General features: G+C 36.9%; 3 protein-coding genes, 3 non-coding genes and 1 pseudogene across 9 annotated transcripts in view; 2 read left to right on the top strand and 5 right to left on the bottom strand.

Moving 5' to 3' along the window:
• Positions 1 to 27,228, top strand: part of LOC101886199 (uncharacterized) — an 883,799-nt gene that overhangs the window by 612,849 nt on the left and 243,722 nt on the right. The window lies entirely within an intron of this gene.
• Positions 1 to 27,228, top strand: part of LOC148680953 (uncharacterized) — a 217,811-nt pseudogene that overhangs the window by 115,633 nt on the left and 74,950 nt on the right. The window lies entirely within an intron of this gene.
• The window catches only part of LOC148680963 (protein NLRC3-like), a 156,759-nt gene that overhangs the window by 92,258 nt on the left and 37,273 nt on the right, over positions 1 to 27,228 (bottom strand). The gene's annotated exons all lie outside the window — the stretch shown is intronic.
• trnas-gcu (transfer RNA serine (anticodon GCU)) lies at positions 2,442 to 2,523 on the bottom strand. The gene has a single exon. It is a non-coding gene; the product is annotated as a tRNA-Ser (tRNA).
• trnas-gcu (transfer RNA serine (anticodon GCU)) lies at positions 3,079 to 3,160 on the bottom strand. The gene has a single exon. It is a non-coding gene; the product is annotated as a tRNA-Ser (tRNA).
• Positions 10,755 to 19,525, bottom strand: LOC147842319 (uncharacterized). Of its 2 annotated transcripts, XM_088650320.1 has the most exons (8): positions 19,435 to 19,525; positions 18,619 to 18,677; positions 18,407 to 18,464; positions 15,768 to 15,812; positions 14,568 to 15,679; positions 14,311 to 14,466; positions 13,051 to 13,143; positions 10,755 to 12,908 (listed from the first exon to the last, which is right to left on the bottom strand). In XM_088650320.1, the coding sequence occupies exons 5-8, from the start codon at positions 15,666 to 15,668 to the stop codon at positions 12,591 to 12,593; spliced, it is 1,668 nt and encodes a 555-aa protein (XP_088506446.1). In that variant the 5' UTR covers positions 15,669 to 15,679; positions 15,768 to 15,812; positions 18,407 to 18,464; positions 18,619 to 18,677; positions 19,435 to 19,525; the 3' UTR covers positions 10,755 to 12,590. The 2 variants fall into 2 exon arrangements, with proteins under 2 accessions (XP_088506446.1, XP_087123773.1); XM_087267647.2 differs by lacking the exon at positions 18,407 to 18,464.
• Positions 22,924 to 23,005, bottom strand: trnas-cga (transfer RNA serine (anticodon CGA)). The gene has a single exon. It is a non-coding gene; the product is annotated as a tRNA-Ser (tRNA).

The following is a 27,228-nucleotide window of genomic DNA, read 5'->3' as shown; positions in this document are numbered from 1 at the left end:
CCATATTTATTTAATTCATTCATTCTTTTGACTTATTTATTAGTGCATATGCTGTAATATAAATCATACAACAGTACCTTGGACAGTTACAGTGCCGCTCCGTAAAGCTTTCAAGCAAAGTCTTTTGGACGGCCGACATTACAACACGACGTCCTTCAGGTGGTCTCGCCGGTATTAACAAGCTGTCCTGGCTTTGAATTAAAAAGTGCAATTATTTCCTTGTTGTTAAAAGAGTCTGCAAGTTCGTGTTCCATGGATATAGTGATGTTGTTGTGGAATTTGGACATCGACGATGCAAAGCGTGACTTTATTCGCTTTATTCGATGCGCAGCAGGAAAAAAAAGTCAGCAGCGCAAGTCGCTCTCCCGGATCAGAGCGAGTTTTGTGCTGTGAAATACAGCGCTGCGTGCAATAAACTCACATTCAGGCAGGCGAAGTAGGTCTGTATTCAAGTCAATAAAATAATAACTTTAATGAATAAAATATCTTTGTAAGAATGTGAGGAGTTATTCACTTCTCTGCCAGAGACTACTCTATGGTTTTAAAACCCTTTTCAAACTGTATCGTTTAGACCTGGATCATTATTTTATATTGAATGTACTGTAGTTTATTGAGGATGTCTGATGACTAGCGCACTTCTGCTGAGCCAGCTGTGGTAGCTTAGCAACCGAGTCGCGACGTCAACACACAGAATCTGTCAGCACAGTTCAGCACGGTTGTCTAACCGTGCCGAGAATTCCGGGCTGAGAACGGTTTGTAATCGTGCCGCGCCGTTCCAGGCTCAGTGGAGAAACAACCGTAACCGTACCGAAGTGTTCTTAGAACGGTTTGGCACGATAGTGGAAAAGCAGCTTATATCACTCTATGGTCTTCTCACACACACGCGATTGCAAAATGGCGTCAGCGCACTGTAAACGCAATGCAACATGCGGTCTGACTTAAACACACTAACACACTAAATAACAACTATTTTGCAGGTACAACTTGATTTGGTACAACTACAATCACTTTTAAACTGTTTAGGAATCATAACGTACTGTATTTGAATCTTTTTGTTCAAGTTTGCTCCTCTCTATTGTTCTGCCAACCGGTCTTGTCTCTGCTCTGTCTCTCTCTCCCGGCAAGCTGGAAGGGGCGGAGCTAACAACCCGCTCCTACGATTGGTTGTTACTTTACCTCTAACTACATTTTTATACATGAATTTTTTTTTCGTTTATTATATTAATAAAGACTTGTAGATATAATAATAATATGATTATACTACTCTAAATAATATTATAAATAAATATTTAACTATTTCACTAGGGTTACATATGTTTCTGCAACTATTTTTGGTAAGAAGACTTTCAGTTTTGCCGTATGAACGAGAGAACAAATGAACGACAAAAATGGGATTCGATGGACTCGGCCACCTCGTCATGTATGTACTCACTTTCCTGTTGGGGGCTGGACTACGGCATTTCTGTATGTATTTGCTGCTATTTTCGGTAAAGATGACGTTCAATTTTGCAACAACACCCTTCAAAACGGTAAGAGCGTGCGAGTAAAACACCTTTCACGGAAGCACCGGCCTCTTTCAAACGCCAGAGCATTTGAACGACAAGGATGGGATTCGATGGACTCTTCCACCTCGTCATGTATGTACTCACTTTCATGATGGGGGCTGGACTATGGAATATATGTTTGTATTTGCAGCTGTTTTCGATAAAGTTGACATAAAATTTTGCAACAACATCCTTCAAAATGCTAAAAGAGTGAGAGAACTTCTGCAGAAACACCATGATCTCTCGAATGCCAGAACATATGAGCGAAGAGGATGGGATTCGAACCCACGCATGCAAAGCACAATGGATTAGCAGTCCATCGCCTTAACCACTCGGCCACCTCGTCACTTATTTTCCTTTTTCTCTGGTGGAGGCCGGACTGTGGCACATATTTGTATATGTATGTTTCTGCAACTATTTTCGGTAAGAAGACTTTCAGTTTTGCCATATGAACGCGAGAGCAAATGAACAACAAAAATGGGATTCAATGGACTCGGCCACCCCGTCATGTATGTACTCACTTTCCTGTTGGGGGCTGGACTACGCCATTTCTGTATGTATTTGCTACTATTTTCGGTAAAGATGATGTTAAATTTTGCAACGAAATCCTTCAAAACGATAAGAGCGTGCGAGTAAAACACCTTTCACGGAAGCACCGGCCTCTTGCAAACGCCAGAGCATTTGAACGACAAGGATGGGATTCAATGGACTCTTCCACCTCGTCATGTATGTACTCACTTTCATGATAGGGGCTGGACTATGGAATATATGTTTGTATTTGCAGCTATTTTCGATAAAGTTGACATAAAATTTTGCAACAACATCCTTCAAAACGCTAAAAGAGTGAGAGAACTTCTATGGAAACACCATAATTTTTCAAATGCCAGAACATAGGAGCGACGAGGATGGGATTCGAACCCACGCGTGCAAAGCACAAGGGATTAGCAGTCCATCGCCTTAACCACTCGGCCACCTCGTCACGTACTTATCTTTTTCTCTGGTGGAGGCCGGACTGTGGCATGTATTTGTATATGTATGTTCCTGCAACTATTTTCGGTAAGAAGACTTTCAGTTTTGCCGTATGAACGAGAGAGCAAATGAACGACAAAAATGGGATTCGATGGACTCGGCCACCCCGTCATGTATGTACTCACTTTGCTGTTGGGGGCTGGACTACGGCATTTCTGTATGTATTTGCTGCTATTTTCGGTAAAGATGACGTTAAATTTTGCAACAAAATCCTTCAAAACGATAAGAGCGTGCGAGTAAAACACCTTCCACGGAAGCACCGGCCTCTTGCAAACGCCAGAGCACTTAAACGACAAGGATGGGATTCGATGGACCCTTCCACCTCGTCATGTATGTACTCACTTTCATGATGGGGGCTGGACTATGGAATATGTTTGTATTTGCAGCTTTTTTCGATAAAGATGACATAAAATTTTGCAACAACATCCTTCAAATCGCTAAAAGAGTGAGAGTAAAAGAACTTCTACAAAAACACCATGATCTCTCGAATGCCAGAACATATGAGCGACGAGGATGGGATTCGAACCCACGCGTGCAAAGCACAATGGATTAGCAGTCCATCGCCTTAACCACTCAGCCACCTCGTCATGTATCTTCCTTTTCCTCAGGTGGAGGCCGGACTGTACCACTTTTTTGTATATGCATGTTTCTGCAACTATTTTCGGTAAGAAGACTTTCAGTTTTGCCGTATGAACGAGAGAACAAATGAACGACAAAAATGGGATTCGATGGACTCGGCCACCCCGTCATGTATGTACTCACTTTCCTGTTGGGGGCTGGACTACGGCATTTCTGTATGTATTTGCTGCTATTTTCGGTAAAGATGACGTTAAATTTTGCAACAACATCCTTCAAAACAATAAGAGCGTGCGAGTAAAACACCTTCCACGGAAGCACCGGCCTCTTTCAAATGACAGAGCATTTGAACGACAAGGATGAGATTAGATGGACTTGGCCACCTCGTCATGTATGTATTTTATGATGAGGGCTGGACTATGGCATGTTTGTATATATGTATTTGCAGCTATTTTCAATAAAAATGACTGTAGCTCCCTGGTTCAATAAAGGATTGACTCTTTCACTGGTGTTTTCCCATGATTTATTTCAGTGCAGCATTCACTTCACTGACGCCGTTGTCAACATCAAACACCTTATACCATAGGCCAAACACTGAACACCTTGCACCGTATGGCAAACACCGTAAGAGCTTGTATACAAAGAGAAAATGAAACCAAATGTAAGCAACTATGAAAACCATATACAAACAAACAGACATCACTTAAACTCAAGATACAAACTCAATACAAACAAACAAACATTTTAAACGAAGTGTCAGTACCTTGTTCTCCAATCAAACCAGAAGCTAAACCTTTAGTCCGTAGCAGACCGCACAGCTGGGACGCCGTGGTCATGTGCGATCTTTCCGTGTCTGTTTATATCCGTAATAGTAATTAATTCAAAATAAAAGACTTCCGGTTTTACACTGAACACTTCATAACATAAATCCCAAAAATATCAAAAATACATATAATAGAGGAGAGAGAGAGAGAAAGTATACACACACACACACACATACACACACACACACACACACAATATAAACATTGTAGAAAAGATGCAATAACAAAGACACCATGTCAAAGTTATTAACACTCCCACCAAATTATGAGTGCAAATATTAAACCCAAATTACAAGTCATGAATAATTTCCTAGTAACAAACTCTTCACGTGTATTTTTTTCTTTTCCCCCTTTTTTTATTTTTTATAAATACCTTTTTTTCTCACCATGATAATAAATACGCACCCATAAATATGTAGAAAATTTAAAACGATTTCATGATCCACTTTTTTTTTTACACAATTTTAAATAACTATTAATTTCCTTCCTTTAGCAATACAAGTTTTCGCACTGGTCTTTCAACTATGGATTGCTTGGTTGTACGTTTTCCCTTTGCATCAAGTTTACAATCACCTAAGAGCACTTTAGCCTTTCTAATAAGCCCGTCACCACTACTAATGGTTTCCTGTATCCTACCTAGCTTCCATTCATTTCTAGGCAAGTTTTCTTCCTTCACCAATACAATGTCATTAATTTGAAGGTTTCTCTTAGGCATATTCCATTTCTGACGAGTCACTATATTTGTAAATTGATGGATCTTTGGGATAATTATGGAATGCTTTACAGGGTCCGGGTAACGAGAAAGAGTAAGTTTTCCTCCCACCCTAAGCGTACCATCAACATCCAAGAAAGTGTCAAAGGACATAACGCACCACATGACACATTCCTCCCACCTTTTACCTTCTCTAGCTCATCCTTATGAAAATGCTCCTGCAGACATTTGAGTACATAGAGTTCTGCCTTTTGCCTCTCTGGCATGGTACTACTTACTTCCACAGAAACTATAGTAGCGGCCAATTTCAACCTAGGGACCGTTATAACTTTGAGAGGTGCAACTTTTGATTTTGCCATCGCTAGTGCACAATGAACATTTCCTTCTTCATTCTTTACTCTGACATAAGAACATTAACCATATCCATCAGTACTAGCAACGGAGAAATGATGCAATTCAGTACTAATTGGTTTCCCGAAATTCAATGATACATATGTGCGTGGTATGCTTAGATTTTGCAGGCTTTGTAAATCTTGTTTCCATTTTACCCATCTTAAACTCAGTCCATCCATCAGAGGGTCATCCCAACCACTGCCATTCTTGCACACCTCTTGCAGGATTTGCTTTCCATTGAAAAGGACAGGTGCAATGAGTCCTAAAGGGTCATAAACAGAAGCGACAGTAGATAATATGCCACGCAGAGAGGCAGGTTGTTCTTTTAGGTGTACTTTAAACTTGAAGCAGACAGATTCCCTATGCCACTGTAATCCAAGTGTTCTCTCTAAAGGCAATTCATCAAAAGCAAGATCCAGACCCCTTACATAACACATCCTTTCCGATTGAAGGATGCCCTTCAATACAAGTTCACTATTAAACAGGAACTTATGTAATCGTAAACTACCTAATGCACAGAGGCAAGGCAAGGCAAGGCAAACTTTATTTATAGAGCACAATTTAACACAACCGTAGTTGATCCAAAGTGCTTTATAATAAAATAAACTAGACAATAAAACTAAAAATAACTGGTATTAAAAATACAATGAAATATATTTAAAAGTAATACTAAAATATAAATAATACAAAAATAACATGCATGCATCAGTCAAAGGCAAGAGAGTAAAAATGTGTCTTTAAGTTAGATTTAAAAGCATCCAAAGAAGGAGAGATTCTGATATTCAGAGGGAGACTATTCCAAAGCCTTGGGGCCGCAACACTGAAAGCTCGATCACCCTTTGACTTGCAGCGAGACCGAGGGACAGACAAAAGAAACTGATCATGTGATCTAAAGAATCTGCAAGCTGTATATGGCCTAATAAGCTCGCTGACATAGGCCGGGGCAGAATTGTGCAAAGCTTTATAAGTGAAAAGAAGAATTTTAAAATCAACCCTGTATTTTATAGGTAGCCAGTGCAATGAGGCAAGGACAGGGGAGATATGCTCTCTTTTCTTAGTTCCTGTTATTAATCTGGCGGCTGCATTTTGGACCAACTGTAGCCGAGAGAGTGTTGACTGAGGTAGGCCAATATACAAAGAATTGCAGTAGTCTAGACGAGAGGAGATTAAAGCATGGGTTACGATTTCTAAATCTTTTTTAGAAAGAAAGCGTTTAACTTTTGCCACCAATCTAAGCTGGAAGAAACTGCTCTTCACAACTGCATTTACATGTTTGTCAAACTGCAAGAGTGGATCAAAGATAACTCCGAGATTCTTGGCGTGATTGTGCAGATTGTCGTTTAGGGCTCCTAGCTGAGTTTTAATTGAATTGTTGGTAGCAGCAGGACCTAAAATTAACACTTCTGTTTTATTCTCATTTAGTTGCAGAGAGTTATTTGTCATCCAGGTCTTAATGTCGGTAAGGCATAGGAAAAGATTTTCTAATGATAAATCTTTTCCTAGTTTGATTGGAAAGTATAGTTGGAGATCATCAGCATAGCAGTGATAGCTTATTTTATGTTTGAGGAGTATTGAGCTTAAAGGAAGCATATAAAGAGAAAATAAAAGAGGGCCAATAATAGATCCTTGTGGAACACCACAATGAATAGGTTTAGGTGGTGAAGTAAAGGATCCAATATTTACAGAAAAAGATCTCCCCTATGATAAGATATGATATGGCAAGATATATAAGATATGAGGAGAACCACTGCAAGGCAAGGCCCTGAACCCCAACAACACACTCAAGTCGTCTCAATAATATGTTGTGATCTACGGTATCAAAAGCAGCGCTTAGGTCTAAAAGTATTAAAATCGCAGAAGATCCAGAATCCATGGAGAGTAAAATGTCATTTGTGACCTTTAGTAGTGCAGACTCAGTGCTGTGTTTTGCTCTAAAACCAGATTGGAAGGGGTCTAGAATATAAAAAATGTCCAGATATGAGGTCAATTGTGAAAGCACAATTTTCTCTAAAACCTTTGAGATAAATGAGAGCTTAGATATGGGCCTGTAGTGGTCAGGCACAGCGGGATCAAGATTAGGCCTCTTTAATAGAGGCTGTACAACAGCATGTTTAAAGACATCTGGAAAAACCCCGTTTATTAAGGAGCTGTTTATTAAGGCTAAGAGGGAGGGGCAGATTGTATCTAAAACCTCTTTAAAAAGACGGCAGGGCAGCACATCTGAAGGACAAAAGGTGAGTTTCATCTGAGAAATTGTATTAAGTAGCTGAGAAGAAGATACAGGCTGAAAATTTGTGAAACTGTTTGATGGAGGGACCGAATCAGAATGATCTATGTCGGTGGGAAAGAGGTGTGATTTAATATCTTGTATTTTCTGAGCAAAAAAGTCGGAGAACTTTATGCACGTCTCCAGATTGACAACAGGAACAGAGCACATAGTTGGATTAAGAACTGAATTAATAGTTTTAAAAAGGACTTTTGGCTTACTTGCACTTTTAGCAATCAAATTTGAAAAATATTTAGATTTAGCCTCACTGACCGAGTCTTGATATGAATTTAGGCAGTCTTTTAAAATCTGGTAGGAAACCTGAAGCCCATCCTTTTTCCACCTGCGCTCAGCCCTTCTGCACTCTTGCCTGAGAGTACGGGTAGATGAATTTAACCAGGGCTGAGGAATTGAACTAACCCTAGACCTCTTTGATTTAAGAGGAGCAACTTCATTTAAAGCAAAATCACAAGCAGAATTAAAGGTTTCAGCAAGTTGTTCAGTGTCTGAACAAGATGGCAAAGAAGCATTAGCATTTGAAAGAAAGTTGGTGTAAGAATTAGAAAATTCAAGAGCAGAATTTTCGTGGAAAACACGAGAGAAAGAGACAGGTTGAGTAAGACATTTTGGCGATTTAAACTTAATCATTTAAATGATTTAACGTGTGTGGAATATGTTAAAAAAGAACTATTAGAATATTTAAAACAATAATAATGCAGAGGTGTCACCTAGTATCGATGGGACGCAGCTAAAAGCTGTTATGCGAGGTAAACTTATAATGTTGGGATCAAGAAAAAAATGGAATTACATAAATAATATAAATATACAACTTGAAGATTTAGAGACTAAATATGGTAAATATCCAGATATTTTTAATAATATCAAAGAAGTTAAAGTGGAACTCAATAAAATATTTGAGGGCGTGTCAGAATCCATACTTTCTAATTTAAGGATGGGAAAATCCATTTTGCGCCATGGCGCATGGTCTAAAAGGGTTGAGTTTATTTTGTTAATGAGTTATAGGTGTGTTTTGAGAATAAACCAATCAGCGACTCATCTCCCATTACCTTTAAGAGCCAGTTGCGTCGCGTCATGAGCGCATTTGCATTTGCAATTTACATGACGTAAAGTAAGTTCACTTTCGCTTTTGCTCTCGTGGATAGGGAAACCTTTACGCTCAGACATCAATTAGCCTATAAATAATTAATTTTGTTTGTTAAGCGCAAAAATTTGTTTTAAAACTATTTCTAAATTCAGTTCTAATTTCCAGCAAACGAATAAATTAACATTGATAATCAAGTATGTTCAAAAAACTGAGTTATTTCCAAATACACCTGCTGTGCCCCATACGACCTAAAACCTGACAGGTGGACAAATCTAAACTTGTTTTTAATCAAACAAATATAAATATGGATATAATAAATAATACTGCTAATAATAATAACATTATACAAAAGCAAATTAAATGAACTGAAAAAGCCTCTCGAGATGAAGAAAGGCTGAAGGCAGTGGTTTTTAAAATTCATGTAGGCTAGAAATTAATATGTTTTGTAATAATTTAATCATTTATATTTATATCCTATATACATATATATATATATATATATATATATATATATATATATATATATATATATATATATATATATATATATATATATCCTTAATATCTTTTTCATATGTAATGATATTTGCGTATTGCTCTGCATCTTGTGTGTAGTGTGTAAGCCAGGCACACTTTGCGCCAAACAATAGACCAACTTTGTTCTGATCTAAAGAACAGACTATTTACAGTTTCTCAAAATAGCAACGCGCCAAAACATGCCTGCTTTTTTAGACCAGAATGCCTATAGGCGCACATACGAGCGCAAATGCATTTGCTATTTAAACAGTTTGGCGCAATGCCTCAAAATGACCCTTGCGCCAAGGTGAAAGTAGCAAATAGCAATTGCTTTGCGTCTTGTGCCACATTGCGCCGGGTGTATGATAGGGCCCTATGCATCTATATTAGCTAAACAATTATAGGACATTCTTTCAGACCTAATAGATACTTATCAAACAGGTTTTATAAAACAAAGACAAACATATGATAATATATGGCGAGCCCTTCACGTAATAGATTATATAGCTCAAAACAAGATTAGCACTCTTCTAAGTAGCCTAGACGCAGAAGAAGCTTTCGATTCGATGAGTTGGGATTTTTTATATTTAGTTCTGCAACGATTTGGATTTGAGAATGACATTATACATTTTTTAAATCTTTATTTTAAACTCCTACAGCTAGAATTAAAATAACTGTGGATATTTTCAGAACATATTATATTAGAGGATGTCGACAAGGTTGCCCATTAAGTCCTTCCTTATTTGCATTATTTGTTATACCATTGGCACAACTAATCAGAGATTGTGCAGAAATAAGGGGAGTGAAAATTAAAGATGTAGAACATAAAATTTGTTTATATGCTGATGATGTGTTTTTGTTTCTTACATATCCAGAATTTAGTTCACCTAAGGTGATGCATTCTCTTGACAAATTTGGATTACATTCAGGATATAGATTAAATTTACTTAAAACACAAACTCTTTAATGCAACTATAACCCAGATGATAAAATACACAAGGATTATGCATTTAAATGGAACATACCTTTTATCAGATAACTTGGGAGTTCAAATCTCTGCAGACCTATCAGGTATCTATAAAAATAAATGACTTTCCCATTACAGAAACTATAATAAAGGATTTGAACAGATGGCCCCTTCTATCTTTAGATCTATATAATCGAATAGAGATAATAAAGATGAATATATTACCATGCCCACTTTTTCTCTTTAAAGCTTTACCAGTGGAGAAACCAAAAAGCCAATTTGATGAATGGAAAAAACTAGTGTCTCGCTTCATTTGGAACGGAAAACATCATTAGATGTTTATTGTAATGCAGCACAGCTTAGACACATAGTTTGTTGGTGCAATGACAAATACTGTGCAAAGTGGAAAGAATTTGAACAATTACTAATCCACTTACCTCTCCAATAATTATTAGGAGATAGAAACTTCTAACATACAGAACTGCATAAACTGAATTCCCTGACAAAGAGCTCTTTAGAAATTTGGTACACTCAAAAAAATATTTAACCCCAAAAGTTAAACTTTATGTAATTCAATTGGATGTCAATTTTCCATCCAATTTAATCACATAAATCCAACGTAAAAGTTAACATTAGTTTAAGCCTAACCCATTTATGTTCAGTTAACATGAATGAATTAAATAAATGTTATGATAACTGCTGAAATAGGTTTTATTCTTGTATAATACATAGACTTTACTCATTTCGAATACATTATTATTATTTGTTTTATATAATCACCTTTTATGTTCTTAGGTTTATTAAATAAATTCTCAACACAGATTAAATTTTTTAACATTTATTGTCCAATAACATCCAATCTGACAAAAACATACTGTAATGCAGTGCTTAACAAATAACTGCAATAGCTTTCTGGTTGTGACTTTTTAGTTTTGTGTGCCTACAAGTAACAGGCATCAACAAGGAAACATAATTCAACATCAAACATTAATTTCACATTTTCAAAGTTACATTGTCATGTTACCTCATAGTATGGTTAACAATGTTCTCTCCTGATCTATAACACAAAAGTAAATGATCCCTTCTTTTTCTAAATGTTTGTTAAAACAATTAACAATGACCCCTAACAATAAAATGACAATACAATAATGAAATAACACCTAAACACAAAATGCAATGAAATAAAATAAATTTTAAAAAAGCAATCATTTTACTTTACATATCTAAAGTTTGCATCACTTTTTAATACATATAACAGGTTTACAATTTTCAGCATTTAGAACAGCAAAACAAGTCCTACTCACAGCAGATGGGAATGCTGAATTCCCAAACTCCTCAGTCGTGGCTTTAAAGGAAAAGTTCACCTGAAAATGAGCATTTACTCACCTTTCACTTGTTTCAAACTTTTATTGTTTTTTTTCTTCTGTTGCACACAAAATACTATATTTTGAAGAAAGCTCGAAACCTTGACTTTCACTGTATTTGTTTTTCCTACAATTGAAGTTAATGTCAAAATATATTTTGTGTTCAATAGAAGAAAGAAATTCATAAAGGTTTGGAACCAATTGAGGGAGTGTAAATAGTGAGTATATTTTCATTTTTTACGTGAACTGTGCCTTTAAAACCTTAAAGTGGTGGAATAAGTAGCATTCCACTTTTGTTAAACTATTTTAGTCCTCTAAACCAGCATTTCAGAAGAACATAAAAACATGTAAAACTACTATTTTATAACACAAAAGTAAGTGATCCCTTCTTTTTCTAAATGTTTGTTAAAACAATTAACAATGACCCTTAACAATGAAATGACAATACAATAATGAAATAACACCTAAACACAAAATGCAATGAAATAAAATAAATAAAAAGAAAAAGCAATCATTTTACTTTACATATCTAAAGTTTGTATGACTTTAATACATATAACAGGTCTACAATTTTCAGCATTTAGAACAGCAAAACAAGTCCTACTCGCAGCAGATGGGAATGCTGAATTCCCAAACTCCTCAGTCGTGGCTTTAAAGGAAAAGTTCACCTGAAAATGAGCATTTACTCACCTTTCACTTGTTTCAAACTTTTATTGTTTTTTTTCTTCTGTTGCACACAAAATAATATATTTTAAAGAAAGCTGGAAACCTTGACTTTCACTGTATTTGTTTTTCCTACAATTGAAGTTAATGTCAAAATATATTTTGTGTTCAATAGAAGAAAGAAATTCATAAAGGTTTGGAACCAATTGAGGGAGTGTAAATAGTGAGTATATTTTCATTTTTTTACGTGAACTGTGCCTTTAAAACCTTAAAGTGGTGGAATAAGTAGCATTCCACTTTTGTTGAACTATTTTAGTCCTCTAAACCAGCATTTCAGAAGAACATAAAAACATGAAAAACTACTATTCTGAGGCTGGAGATGTAACCAAGACAGTCTTAATACATCTGGAAAAGAAGTAATCCGTTGGCTTCCTGGACGCAAAAGTAAAATGGGTAACATATCCTGTTTTAAAAGTTTCAGAGATTAAAAAAAAGAAAAGAAAGTGCAGTCCATGGCATACTGGAGTTAGTGTCATCAGTCGGTAGAAATATATCTTTTAGGGCATTCTTGTCTAAAGGTTTTCAATGTTGTTCCAGTTGAAGGCATGTAGGCAAACAGTGAATGTCCTATTCACTGAAACATTTTAATTTTAAGTGCTTGTACCTTTGGGGACAGCTTGCTGCCATCTAAGTTCATCAGTACCTTCTGAAAGAATTCAAATGTGAACTTGAGACCTTGAGGATAGCTTAAATTGAGAGCGTAGATCAGTCCAAAGAGAATTACTAATCCAAAGGAAATACTCTTTAGGTTCTCTAGCAGCGTTACACCCTCTATCACAACTCCAACATCACTTGGCTCCTCCTCAGCACCAGCACCTTCCTTGCGAATCACAAAAAGCCCCAGAGTGGTCTCAGAAATTCTTGCTTCTGCTTCTTTAGGGTTGCTATCCTAAAATAAACAAGTAAATAAATATTAAATAATTTAATAACAATAAATAAATAAAACATTAATACTTTTAAATTTCAGTTAAATACTGGCAACATCTAGACTGTCAATGTATGTTAGGTTCTTTAGACATATGTATACAAACCTCGAATTCTTTGACAACTGTTGTCATGTCCTCATTGAAGTACACACACAGACTCTGTATGACACAATCTCGCTTGATGTGTATGTCACCACACTGAAAATTAGACAAAATTATACAATATTAAAATATAAAACCAACATGGGGGTAAGATCACAAGACCAGTGATGCATTCCTGATGAGGAAACAACACCCCAGACCTGGAAATATATCCAGCACATAGATGAAGTTTCTGAACAAGTTTTGTTTCTGTTTGTAATGTAAATTTTTTGTGGCAATTATACATTTTTGAGTGTTTTATATGTTGCAATGTTGACAAAGTGTAGGAATCTGCAGTTTTGTGTTTTAAAGAAAGTGATTTACAAAAACTGTTTTATTTGTCTGTATGGGTTGGAAGAAATGTGTGACACTGGAACCTGGTCAAAAATAGAACTATACTATAAATAGAAAATAAAACATTAAATTGAAGATATTAATCTGCTGCATTTTTGTGTAGTGCAATAATTGTTAAAATAACATTAATTTTGTATTCATTTGTGATTGTTATTTATTATTATTGGTAACATTGACTAATATAGTAACTATAGTGATTACTGTTAAATGTTAAATATGAAGTAAAACTTCCAGTAGGTTGGGACAAGCCTTAAAGCAAACCCTTTTCTTGTCACACACCTATTTGAGTTTCTTTCTTCTATTCTAAAAAAAATATTTAGAAGAATGCTGGTTGGTGGCAACGATTAACATGTTTTTTTTCTCCCAACTACGGAAGTCAATGTGTACCAATAACCAGCATTCTTCAAAATATCTTCTTTTGTGTTTAAAAGAATCTCCTAAAAGTTAAAAAAAAAACAAAAAAAACATGAGAGAGTAAATGATGAAGTCATTTTAATTTTGGGGTAAACTATCACATTAATGAGAGCTTCATTGAACCTCAGCTCATGATCTCAGCTTGTGAATATTTTGCATTTGTTGCTGACAAAACACTTTTCAAATGCATTAATGAGAATTGATAACTTGGCCCATATTTATATAAATATATTTAAAATAAAATTAATGTTACATCTTAAAACTTTTTAAGGCGGGTTTTCAGTTCAAGGATTTTGGTTTATACTCTGTTTCCACAATAGCATACTGACATGCTCATCAAGGAGTTTACAGAGCATTAGATATGCTGCAAACTCATATGAAATGCGCGACATAGAGAGTGAAACTCATGTACTCAGAGTTTTAATGTATCTTTTAATGTAATGCAATTTACCACACCTTGTCTGCAACTGTCATGATGCGTGATATCTTCTGTCCAGAAGCACCTCCTTTGCCGCTGAAAACCTTCTGTAGATCAGCAGTGTATTTGTCCAGCTGCGCGAAAAACTTTGACAGAAGAGGCACAGTCGTTATCCTCATAAATTCTGCATTTATCTGAAAGAAATAAAGCAAAGGTAGATGATGAAATGTAGATGTATTGTGGAGAAATGAATTGAAATTTAGAAAATAATTGTGTAAATATCACCAACACTTACTTCATTGACTGTGAACAGGGCAGGCCATCTACTTTGTAAATCAGAAACCATTGGCAAGTCCTCAACCAACTCTTGTCGCCTATAGGAGAAGGTCAAGTGCATTTTTTCTTTTATGACTGCCTCATTATTATTTTTTTTCACTTCAGTTAAGAGAGCAATTCTTTCCTTCTCCATACTATCAGCTGTTTCTCCTCTTGGAAGGCAGGGAAGGAAATTCACCTCAGCCTTTTTTGGCTTTTTGATGTTTGATGCCGCTTTACCCCGACCTTCACGCTTGTTCCTAAGTGAATTTACAGTGATTTCTGGGTGTCCAATCTTGCTGAGTTTTGAGCGGAAATTAGCCATCTTTATCTTTAGATAGTGTTTCCATCCTTCATGACCAGTGCGAGTTCCCTTTTCCCTCAAGCAAGGGTGGACATTTATCAAGGCTTCAGCTGCCTGATCAAGCTGACTATCAGTGGGGTATGCAGCATACCTAAAGATCTCCTCAGCCATGCCTTCAAGAATGTCAGATCTTAATTTTGGTGGTGGAATAAGTAGCATTTCACTTTTGTTGAACTCTGTGTCAGCTCTCTGAAGCTGAATTTCAGCAGAACAAGAAAAACGAGGAATTACAAAAACCTGAGGCCAAGAACTGGTTCTTGACTCCGGAGACTTAATCAAGACAGTCTCGGTGCTGCTGGAAAATGAGTCCTCAGACAAGTAGACTTCTGAGACTGAGTCAAATTCACAAGGGCTAGCATGTCTTGTGTTAGGAGAGTCAGAGCTACAGGTTGTCTTGTGCAAAGGAACAAGAATGCTGGAACAGGACGGTACATCAGGTGCAGTCTCATGCATGCAGGAGTTAAAGTCATCAGTTGACAGAAAAATCACTTTCAGGGTATCCCTGTCTTCAATTTGAGTGGTTGATGTGAGATTCATGTATTCATTTCCAAAGTCCTTATCTTTGTACTGGAGCCTGAACTTTTGCTTTACACCAAAAACAGTCATTATTTCAAGGACAAGTTCATCCACAGACTTTGGGATTCCTGTCTTAAGTGCAAGCTTTCTTGCATCTTCATCCCCACCAAAAACAATCCTTAGATTGACTGGACTCGACATCTTTCTTTTTTCTATAAGAGGGTATGAAGCAGAATATGACAAAGTCAGTAATACAATTTTATTACTTATTTTACACAAAACACTTGATAAATACATTACCTTAAATGAGGATGTGCCTCTTCAGGGTCACCATTCGTCTTCCTCCTACCATATAATCATACAGTGGATAAGCATCCGTTAGCTGATCTAAATCAACCAGGGCAACCTCTCTATCAGGAGAGACAGTTAACTGAAAAGCTCTAAAATGTTCTTGATACCATGCACACAGTACCTTCACAACAAAATTCAGTCTGCTTTTGACAATAAAGATTTGAAGAATTTCAGCAAACTCTGGGAGCCCACCTGCTGACCCAAACGAAATCAGCATACCAGTTCTATAATTTATCCCATTGTTTGTCACATTTTTTGCCAGATGAACTTCATTAATCCCTGGATATTTCTGTCTTAAGCCTTCTACCACTTCCTTGTTTAAAATATCCACAGAAAGTGTGGAGACACTAGTAACTTCTAGTCTGGACTTCTTAAGGCTACAAGAATGGATCTGATAAGCGATCATTTGCTGGTGTTTGGCAGCCAGTGTGAGCGTTATGTTTTTAAAACAATTTGTGTGGCGAGCTACTTTCTTAAAGAAGCTATGTTTCGCCTCAAACCTCATAGTCCACTGCCCTACTAGAGGTCCAAAAAACTGAATCATTTGTGGATAATGCTCCACATAATGATGTTTTGGTAACAGTTGTGCTGGAAAAAGTTCAACAAATCTGTGTCTGTGCTCTACAATTTTGCAGTTTAAGTAGGCTACTGTTTCTTCGTTATGAATAGGGGCTACAGCAAGTTCAACTATTTCTTTCAAATCAAGAAGTATGATCCAAGCAGGCTCAGTCTCTGGTATCAAGTCTCCAATGATGAATGGAAGCAATCTCATTAAATTCCAATTTTCATGTGCGTTACCTCCAATTGTCTTCTTGGAGGCATATGTATATGGAATAACGTGTGGTTTATTGGTTTTATCACCCCACTTATAAGGGAAGTTCAAAATCAATGAGTTTAGAGTATCAAGAGACAGGTACTTCTTGGAAACAAACTCTTTCAAGCAAAGTGCAAGTTCAAATGGTACAATACCCTCAAACAGGTCGTGTGCAATATCTGGTGGATAGCCTCTAGTAACATGAAAGTGAGATAAATTCTCTGTTAACACACAACCTCTTTTTACTCCACAAAATGCTACAGAGTTTTCTTTAGCAGATGCTACATGTGCATCATGAATTTCCTTTGTTCTAAGGGCAAAGTCGCCAGTCAGAACAGATTCAGCTTGAATCTCCAATCTCTTCCCTATGCAGAACCTGCAAAAGTACTCACCAGAGAAGCTTTCTATGAAGCCTGCTAAACTGTGGGCCCCTAAATTATCTGCAATGACAGACTGGACTGTACCTTTCACAAACCGTCCAAGCCCTGGAAGGTAGACACCTTGACTCTCTAAAGTAATCAATTCCTGTAAAAGGGGCTCCAAAATTGTACCATATCCATATGACTTTACATGTTCAGTCTTGCATAAAACTGCCAGATAGATAGATGAAAGTGTGGAGCTGCATCCAGGTGGCAAATTATTCAAAATCCAGTAGACCCCACAAAGTTTATGCTTTTTACGTGAAGTGCCTAAGGGGTTGCAGAGTTCAAAATCATCAATGTACAATGACAGTGATATTTTTAATTCCTCTCCACAAAAAAATGTGTTTTCCTTGCAATAAAGTCCATCTCTGATTGACCTATACTGCTGTTCTTTGTCTGCCCCTGAATCAGTTTTTTGCTTCTCGTGGTCCCCAATAACACACTGTAAAATATCACTGCAACTAAACAACAGCTGAAGAGAAGGCAAAATTGGTATATACTGATAGGTTTTTCGACTTTTTTGATTAAGGATAAACTCAATAGGCTCTACAACTGTTACATGTTCTTTGTAGAATTGCTTCCGCTTGAAAGCAGTGGCAAGGGGACCACCTTTTTCTATGGCTTTAACCAAGGGATTTGACCTGCCTGCTGCTTCAGAAAGCTCTTGAATGACAAATTCATCAATTTCTAAGTTGTGATTTTTAAAAATGTCAGAAATTATGCTACAAGTGACTTGATTTGATGCTGAAGTTAATGAATAATGTAGTTCCTGAAGTAATTCATCAACTGCGGTGGCTGGGACATGCAAAATGTTTTCCAACTTTAATAAAACAAGGGCAATATTAAGAACACTTCCCTTAAAAACATCTTCATCAGTATTAGCATCATTGCATGACTCTAACACAGATTCTGTTGAACATGTGGGTAAATCAATGGGAGAACTGGCTGACTCTTGACAGTCTGCAGTGACTGTGACAACAGTTAATTTAAAGTCAGTTAGACAATGTGGATTGTGCTTCCTATTTTTGTGTGTATGAAATGTGTTATAAATGTTACTTTTAAATGTACACTCTTTAAATACACAAGTCACAGTTTCATGTTTACGCAGATGTTCATTTAGATGACTAAAGTAATCTCTTTCATTTGACTCAATGCATGTACACAGCTGACATGAAAATGTAGCTAACTGATTTTGTTTTGAAGATGACTGATCAACGTGTGCACGGTATATATGACTTAAAAGGTTATTCCATGATTTAAATGTGCAAGGACATGTATTGTATACACAAGGATGCCTGAACCTTGCCCCAAAATGTCCATGTTTGAGCTTAGAATGTTTCAATAACTCATACCTACTGGATACTTCTGTGCCACACACTTTACATTGCCACATTCTCAAGACTCACATATCTAAAAGTAAAACATGTGAGTGTGAGAAAAGTAACAATTTTACAAAATAAAACAAGATATATATATATATATATATATATATATATATATATATATATATATATATATATATATATATATATATATATATAAATAAATAAACAAAAACACTTACTGTAATTGAGTGATTGTCCCAAACTGGAGACAATGTGGAATGTCACAACGATGAGATCTCTGAAATGGTAAAAATGACATATAATTAGAGTTTTGTAATGAAATTACATTTTTTTAAATAAAAAAAAAAATTGCACTATCAACTAACTTTTACATACACAATATGTTTTAAATAAGCATTTACAAGTAGCTGCTAACGTTAACGTTACATTTTTCACTTCCAGTACACGACTTTAGTATGACATAATCCAACAATCTTGTACATGCAACTTTCAAATAATGTCGAGTTTGTACAACGCTTCGTCATATTTTTAAAGCATAAAAATGCAAAATATAAAGTTACGTGGAGATTGCTAACATTAACGTTAATCTATTATTATTAAGTTACGTTACAAGTGCAGTCTTCCTAAGATGAATATAGTAGACCATATATAGCTTAAAGTGACCCAAATTGCAGATAGGTGATAACAGATTAATATATTTTACTAGAAAGGATAATTTTACTAGAAATTATAAAGTTTAACGTGTTCTAACCATAGACTGTAAAAATAGTCAACGTGCTTGCAAAGTGAATTACGTCGAAATGATGCAGATTTTTTTTTGTTTTGTTTTTTAAATCATGCAAGCAATCTGCTTCACTGAAAAAGGATACACATAACTTACTCAAACGATGGTTAATTTTAAAAATGCAAGTGACGGCCCAAAATATCCAATGTCAGTTAATTCGCCATGTGACGATGAATCAATATCGATCGCATAAAAGAATCACGTCTTAAAATAGTTTACACATCAATCACAAATGAAGAAAATATCTTACCTTGTATACTCTCCCGATCAGATCTTCACTGTCACTTCTCTGCTACCGTTGTCTTCCTCGCGCTTAGCCCGCCGGCTAGCCCGCCTTCAGTGTTCCTAACCGATGCGCAAGCCCGTCCTGGCGCCTTCAGTGTTCCTAACCGATGCGCATGCCCGTCCTGGCGCCTTCAGTGTTTTTAAATTACGCGCATGCGCAACCTCTGCATTCGCTCTTTACGGCAACCAATTAAGTATAGTTTATGTAATTTGAGCAGGTTTGTTTCGAGTCCATTAAATTCATGTTGAGACAGCATAATTTGAAGCAATAATAGTTATTTTTTACTTTTTTAAACAAACTCTATTTAAATTGTTTGCTTAATTTCAATTACAGGCAAGAATCATTTTTTTGAGTGTACAAAGAATTAAAGAATCCTAAATGTGAAAAACAAGCTAAGATATTAAGAGGGGTTGAACATGATATTCAATTTAAACCAGCAAAACTAGATCTAAGATTTAAACAATGGAGTTTGTAGGCCATAACATCCTTCTGTCTCAACACTACTGATAATGAATTAGAAAGTTTTCAACAACTTTCCAATATATATAACTTAGATAAACAAGACTTTTTCCGTTACCTTCAAGTTAGACACTACTTCAATAAAAGCATAAGAGATTCTGAAGACATAAAAACAACAGTAGTGCAGGTATTTATAGATGCTTACAAAAAGAAGGTTAATAAAAAAAACTAGTATCAAGACTTTATTCCTGTCTGACATTAACAAAGAAACACTCAATAATGTATACAAAACATAAATGGGAAAGGGTAGCCAAATTAATACTAACAAATGAGGAATGGTTAACTCTTTGGGAAACACAAATGATCACAATTAATTCTGATTAATGAAGGGGATTTATTTGTAGAAATGTTATCAGGTTTTTTATTTCACCTAAAATAAAATACTTTCAAACGGGAGATCAAAAAATGGTGAATGCTGGAGAAAATGTGAAATTGTATTGGCAGATCATGTCCACATATTTAGGGACTGTAATATACAAAAGATTTAAATAAAGAGATAAATGCAATAATGAGATTGAATCTGGTATGTAATTTTAAAACTATGTACCTGGGAATTTACTCTGCAGAAATACCATAAAATGATGTGTATCTTCCGAACACATACTAACAACTAGCAAAAAGGCCATTACAAAAAAAAATTGCTAAAGGAAGATCCTCCATCTGTAGACGAAAGGTATGATATTGTTAAAGAGGTGTATGACATGGAAGTACGGACATTTAACTTGAGACAACAAGCCTATAAAATTTCTGCATACTGGGGTAAATGGTTGAGGAGAAGCTTCTTGCTTTAAGCGGGGAGTCCCCAACAGGTTTCCATCGCCTAAACAACTCAGCTACGACTACATGTACTGCCATGTCCTCATGGCTAGTACACGTGTTGTGCATCCAGATGAAACTTTCGGCAAGCGATTGCTCAAACGCAAAAGCTGTGGCTCCACAAAAAGGGTCTTATAAGTGTCCAAACGGGGACTTGAACCCTGTACCCTTAGGCCCCGTTTACACTAGTGCGTATTAGTTTTAAAACGGCGTTTTAGAATGAAAACGATCCGCGTCCACACTCGCGTTTTACCCAGCGTTTCTGAACTGCTCTCCGTCCACACCAAAACGCTGAAAACGCACATCACGTGATCACACACACACACTTTGGCAATCGCTGGAGCCCATCTACCCAGATGAGAGCTCTGCTAGTCGGACTTCTCATCAAGCATCTCCCGCTGGATCTAATCTCACTATATTTATTAAACGTGATATTTCATTCATCTTGTTGTCTTTATCTAACGACATATTCCCTGACTTTGGTCACTGGAATCTATTACTTGTTCTCAGGTAACGTGTTTTGGCTGAGCGCAAAGATAAGTTAATGATTAATGTAAGCACGTAGCCTACATTCTGTATATTGACTGATCGCTTGCCTTTATTTCCTATAATGTATAAACTTATTGTATGTTATACTTTTATAATGGCCATTATCGATTATTAAAACTGATATTCAGCAAAAGAGAGGGTGTGTTTCGTATTTTCACTGAAATTGAAAGGAGGCAGTTGTTATCGGCTCCGTTTTGTTATAAATATGCACACAGTGAAGATGACGCTCATGCAGCACGACGCCTCAACATTTCTGCTGTCTGTTTAGTTGTTAATATTAAAATAAAAATAGGCAGTTCCTTATATCAAGTTTACATTTTATTGTTGAGAAAGTGAAACAACGTAGCCAAGGTGATGTGAATGAAGTTATAAAGTACACTGTTCCCTGTGAAGATTGACGCGTGTCCTCGGTATGTTTTCCATATCAAACTGAGAAGAAGAGATGCAGCCTTGATCAAACTTGCGAAGTCTGAACTTACACGGAGAAGATTCAGGACTGAACTGTGTGTTAGGCTACTTAATATTGAGGAAAAGCCCCAATCAGAGAGGCGAATGTCTGCAGCCCCGCCTCCGTTTTAAGATGTCTCCGTCTTTCCCCATCCACACTGAGACGGAGCTGCAGCGTTTTAGAATGAAAACGGCCTCTCCAGCGTTTTCGAAACGCTCCGTTTTCGGCGCTCGAGAACTCCGGCGTAGTGTGGACGGATGGCGTAACCGTAGCAAAACTTATGCGTTTTCAAACTAAAACGCATTAGTGTAAACGGGGCCTTAGATTGAAAGTCTGATGCTCTACTGACTGAGCCATCCAGGCTCCATGGCAATGTTGTTAAGTAGGCAAGGTTTAGATTTGTGGTCGGCGCAGACCTTTACGGTACACAAAAATTTACTGTGACGTGGGGTTTAGGCTTGTGGTTGTTGTAGATGTTGCTACAACACAACAGGATACTGTGAGGTTGGGTTAATGGTTGTTGTAGGTGTAGACATCAGTAAAACAAAATAGTTTTACTCAGTGTCATGTAGGAGACATTAAATGGATCAATAGCAACTGCAGAAGGGGTTACTGTTGTTGTGGCAATGAATGGAGACTTAACAATTGAAAAGATTCCTTCCATGCCTTAGAAGCGTGACTTGATCAGTACTTATCTACACAGCATGCTGCCATCAAAGGTTCCTCACTAGTCTTCCACACTTTAGGAAACAAACATTCAGGACGTGCCATTAGCACAGCCTGCACTAAAAGGAGGCTGGAGATTACGGATGGCAACACAGAGTCCAACGCCAATATCACCTTGAAAAATCTGCTGTGACCCAGATTCAAACTGGAGTTGTTGTGGCCACAACGCAGAGTACTAACCATTATATGATCACGGCAAGCTATGGGACAACCACTGGACCTTCACTCTCTGTCAAATGTCTTTGAAAATGGAGGGCCTTCAGGTCAGTTAGGTACCATGGCTGCCGATTTATTTTTGTGGCTTTTGCCTACCATCACATCCCTTTTCACAAGAAACAATGGAGTTGTTAACAATCAAGGAAGGTCGCAAATTAAAATACTGCGCACTGCCAGCACGTAGTCGGCAGGATTCGAACCTGCGCGGGGAGACCCCAATGGATTTCGAGTCCATCGCCTTAACCACTCGGCCACAACTACCTGTACTGCTATGTCCTTATGGCTAGCACACGTGTGGTATGGTGCATTCGGATGAAACTTTCGGCAAGCAATAGCTCAACCGCAAAAGCTGTGGGTCCACAAAAAGGGTCTTATATGCCCAAACTGGGACTTGAACCCTGGACCCTCAGATTTAAAGTCTGATGCTCTACCGACTCAGCCATCCAGGCTCCATGGCTAAGCCTTTCAAGTAGGCAAGGTTAGGTTAGGTTACTTTATTTATACCCGAAGGTAGATTTGATTTGCAGTCAAGAGTCCTCATCTTACAACAGTGCCACACAAAGCAACTCACACAGTAACAACAACAAATGCGCATTAGGACATAAAACATAAACATAAAGAATAAATAAATAATCACTTTAAGTGTCCACCCCCCTCCCCCAAGTAAATATTTAAAATGATTTAAAATATACAGGTCACTGAAACATCTCTGCTTAAGTCTTATTTAAATGTCTAATGGCTGCTGGTATAAAACTATTTTTGTAACGTTTCGTTTTACAGCTTAATACTAGAAACCTACGACCGGAGGGAAGGAGCTGAAACTCTGAATGTAGGGGATGAGCAGTGTCATTTAAAATTGAATTTGTAATTCTCTTTAGCTGCCTAGTGTACACAGCTTCTAGATTGGCTAGTGACACCCCGGTCAGCTTACTGGACCACTTAACTATTTGATTTAGTGAATTTTTATTCTTGACAGAAAGATTCCCAAACCATGACACCAGAGCAAAGGATAAAACGGATTCAAGAAAGGCGTGATAAAATAGATTCATCATCTGTTTATCGATATGGAAATAATTTAACTTTCTCAAGCAAAATAGTCACTGGTGCCCCTTTTTACACACTGCTGCACAATTCTCATCAAAGGAAAGTTTAGAGTCAATAATTGTGCCAAGGTATTTATATGATTGCACACTTTAGGGTTTAGGGTTGTGGTCGGTGCAGACCTTTAGGGTACACAAAAGTTTACTGTGACGTGGGGTTTAGGCTTGTGGTAGGTGTAGATGTTGCTAAAACACAACAGGTTACTGTGAGGTTGGGTTTTTAGTTGTTGTAGGTGTAGACATCAGTACAACACAATAGTTTGGACTCCATGTCATGTAGGAGACATTAAATAGATCAATAGCAACTGCAGAAGGTCTTTCTGTTGTTTTCTATAATTTCTTTCTATTCTTTTGGTTTATTTTTTTTCAAGTTAGTAAATTGATTTTCAATAACTCTTGTCAAAGATAGAGAATAAATTGGAAATGCACAGCGATGAAGGAAGGGTGATAAACTTTAAAGAAAATCAATATGCTTTCAAAGATGGTATACTAAAAATGTTTTATTCTTGCTTATCTAAAGACGTGTTTGTTACACCCAAAGCAGAAGAGTATTGGAAAAGATTATATCCCAATATCTAAAAGAAGGAAATATGGCAAAATTTGAGAGCTTGGTGGAAAAGTCCAGTTTTAGAGAATTTTGATTACATTTTAAGACAAAACTGTTTATTAAGTGAAATTAGATTGTGTAAAATAGGTTTGGCAAATTGTCATTTTAGAATTATCAGGTTTTATCTGCATTCTGAATGATTTTGTGATATTGAGCTTAAAAGTTTTTGCATTCCATATATCAAACAATATGTGTGTAGCATTTCTCTTTCATACATTGATAATTTGCATTTAGAGAACCCTTAAGGTCTCTGTCATGTCAGTTACTTTGCACTTGCGAATTGAAGTAAAAAACATTAGAAGTCATTTTCCGCTTGGAATTATGAGGTTCTATCTGCCAGATCATTCATTGAAGCTTTACTTTTCGAGAAATACAATCAAAAAATGTATAAGTTGGTGTTGTAACAATATGTTGATACTTGAGAAAGTTAAATTTTGGTTTCTATAACATTTATTTCATGTTTTAGGATGAATATTTTTCTTGTTTAAATTGAGCTTACAAAGCTGGGCTAAATATTTTTTTCCAGTGCAGATGTTAGTTTTATCTAATTAATATGTTAATATTTATGACATTTTATGCTTTATATGAATTACTGAATTGTATTTATTGAATTATATGGCCTGTGAATTAAATTAAGTTTTTGCCCTTCAAGGCTTAATATTAAATTGAAAGACTTTAAAAGAAACAGACGATGACCAGATGAGTTTAATAAACTCTGAAAAGTGTTTCACTGACTACATGTAAACAAATAAATATATTTCACATTTAATATAGACATTTTTTAATATTGATATCTTTTTCAACAATATAAAATCTAACATTTCATTTCAATTTTGGTGACGCGTGCTTCCGTGGAAGGTGTTTTACTCGCACCCTCTTATCGTTTTGAAGGATGTTGTTGCAAAATTTAACGTCATCTTTACCGAAAATAGCAGCAAATACATACAGAAATGCCATAGTCCAGCCCCCATCAGGAAAGTGAGTACATACATGACGAGGTGGCCGAGTCCATCGAATCCCATTCTTGTCGTCATTCATATGGCAAAACTGAAAGTCATCTTACCGAAAAAATAGTTGCAGAAACATACATATACAAATATGTGCCACAGTCCAGCCTCCACCAGACAAGCAAGGAAAATATGTGACGAGGTGGCCGAGTGGTTAAGGCGATGGACTGCTGATCCATTGTGCTCTGCACGCGTGTGTTCAAATCCCATCCTTGTCGCTCGTGTGTTCTGGCATTTGATAGAGCCTGGTGCTTCCTTGGAATTTTTTTTACTCACACCCTCTTAGCGTTTTGAAGGATGTTGTTGCAAAATTTAATGTCACCTTTTCTGAAAATAGCTGCAAATGCATACATAAATGCCATAGTCCAGGACTTCCGGTAGGTAGAGCCATAGGATGGCAGCATAGAACGTACTCTTCCGGTCAATGTGTTCAAAAAGCCCTTATACTTTTACCAATTCAAGTGAGCTTTGCGCTAGACGACTTCAAAATAAATGGGGCAAAACCTAAAAAGGGGAATTCAAAGTCAAAAATAACCGAGGAGGAAAAGGAGACGAGGAATGATAACGACAAGTTAGGCCTACCTGAGAAAGAACATGGAGCCGAAACTTTGCGAGCAGTGAGAGCACTCAGCAGAGATATCTCCGAACTGAAGACAGATTTAAAAAAAGAATTTAGCCAATTCAAAGAAGAGTTCAAAAAGGATATGAAAACAGAAGTGGACAAGCTGAAAAGCGACATAAACCAGAAGCTAGAAGGCATCTCCGAAGATATTCAGTCACATGGCACAAGACTGAATGAAGCAGAGGAGCGAACAACTGAACTCGAGTCGGCAAACCTTGAACTAAAGGATGCCTTACTGCACACCTTGAAAGAGCAAAAAATTATGCAGAATAAGGTCACAGATTAGATGGCTGATCGGGACAAAATAATACCCAAATATACGGTATTAAGGAAGGAGCAGAAGGGATGTCCATGATTAATTTTATCACGTCTTTGCTAAAAACTGAGCTCTCACTGGACTCCTATTTAGACCTGCAGGTACAGAGAGCGCACAGATCTCTCGGTCCTAGACCTCAAAATAATAATACTTCAAGATCGATTATAGTCAATTTCCTGCAGTACAGCACGAGATCTTGCGAGCTGCCTGGGCAAAAGAACCACAACATGATGGCAAGCAGATTTTCTTTGCACACGATTTCCCCATGGAGAATAATGCAAAACTGAAGAAATATAAAGAAGTGAAAAAAGTCCTCAAGAAGAACAAAATCCGATTTCAGACGCCCTACCAAGCCAAGATGCGAATACACTGGGAGACAGGACCACAACTTTACGAAAGCGCGGCTGAAGCTACGAAAGACTTGAAAAAGAGAGGATATACGGTGGATCTGACGATGACACAGCAGGTATCCCAAGACCCCCGGTGTCGATGGAAAGAAAGACTGACACGCTGTACCCAGTGACTAAGAGCTGGACAGATTGCTCCTGATCGTGTTCAGGAAAGGTTGAAGAGCTTTCAGAGACAAACACCGAATGAAGATTAACTGTTGAGAAACACCGCTGACTGTTAACGTTAAAGAGGTATGCGGAAGCACTGTTATGATACACAACTTACAAATAATGCTATTTCAAACTACTTTATTAGTGCAAACTGCCTTCGGCTGAAATACTTGAACTCTAACCATTCTACAATTTGTTTGAATATGTGTTCTTCTCGATAGAGTCATTTAAAAGGTAAAAACTACATCATTCTGGACTGAATATGTTTCATT

Source organism: Danio rerio, chromosome 4, assembly GCF_052040795.2.
Source record: "Danio rerio strain M-AB ecotype USA chromosome 4, GRCz13ab, whole genome shotgun sequence".
NCBI classification, from domain to species: Eukaryota; Metazoa; Chordata; class Actinopteri; order Cypriniformes; family Danionidae; genus Danio; species Danio rerio.
This window is presented reverse-complemented; position numbering and strand designations above follow the sequence as displayed.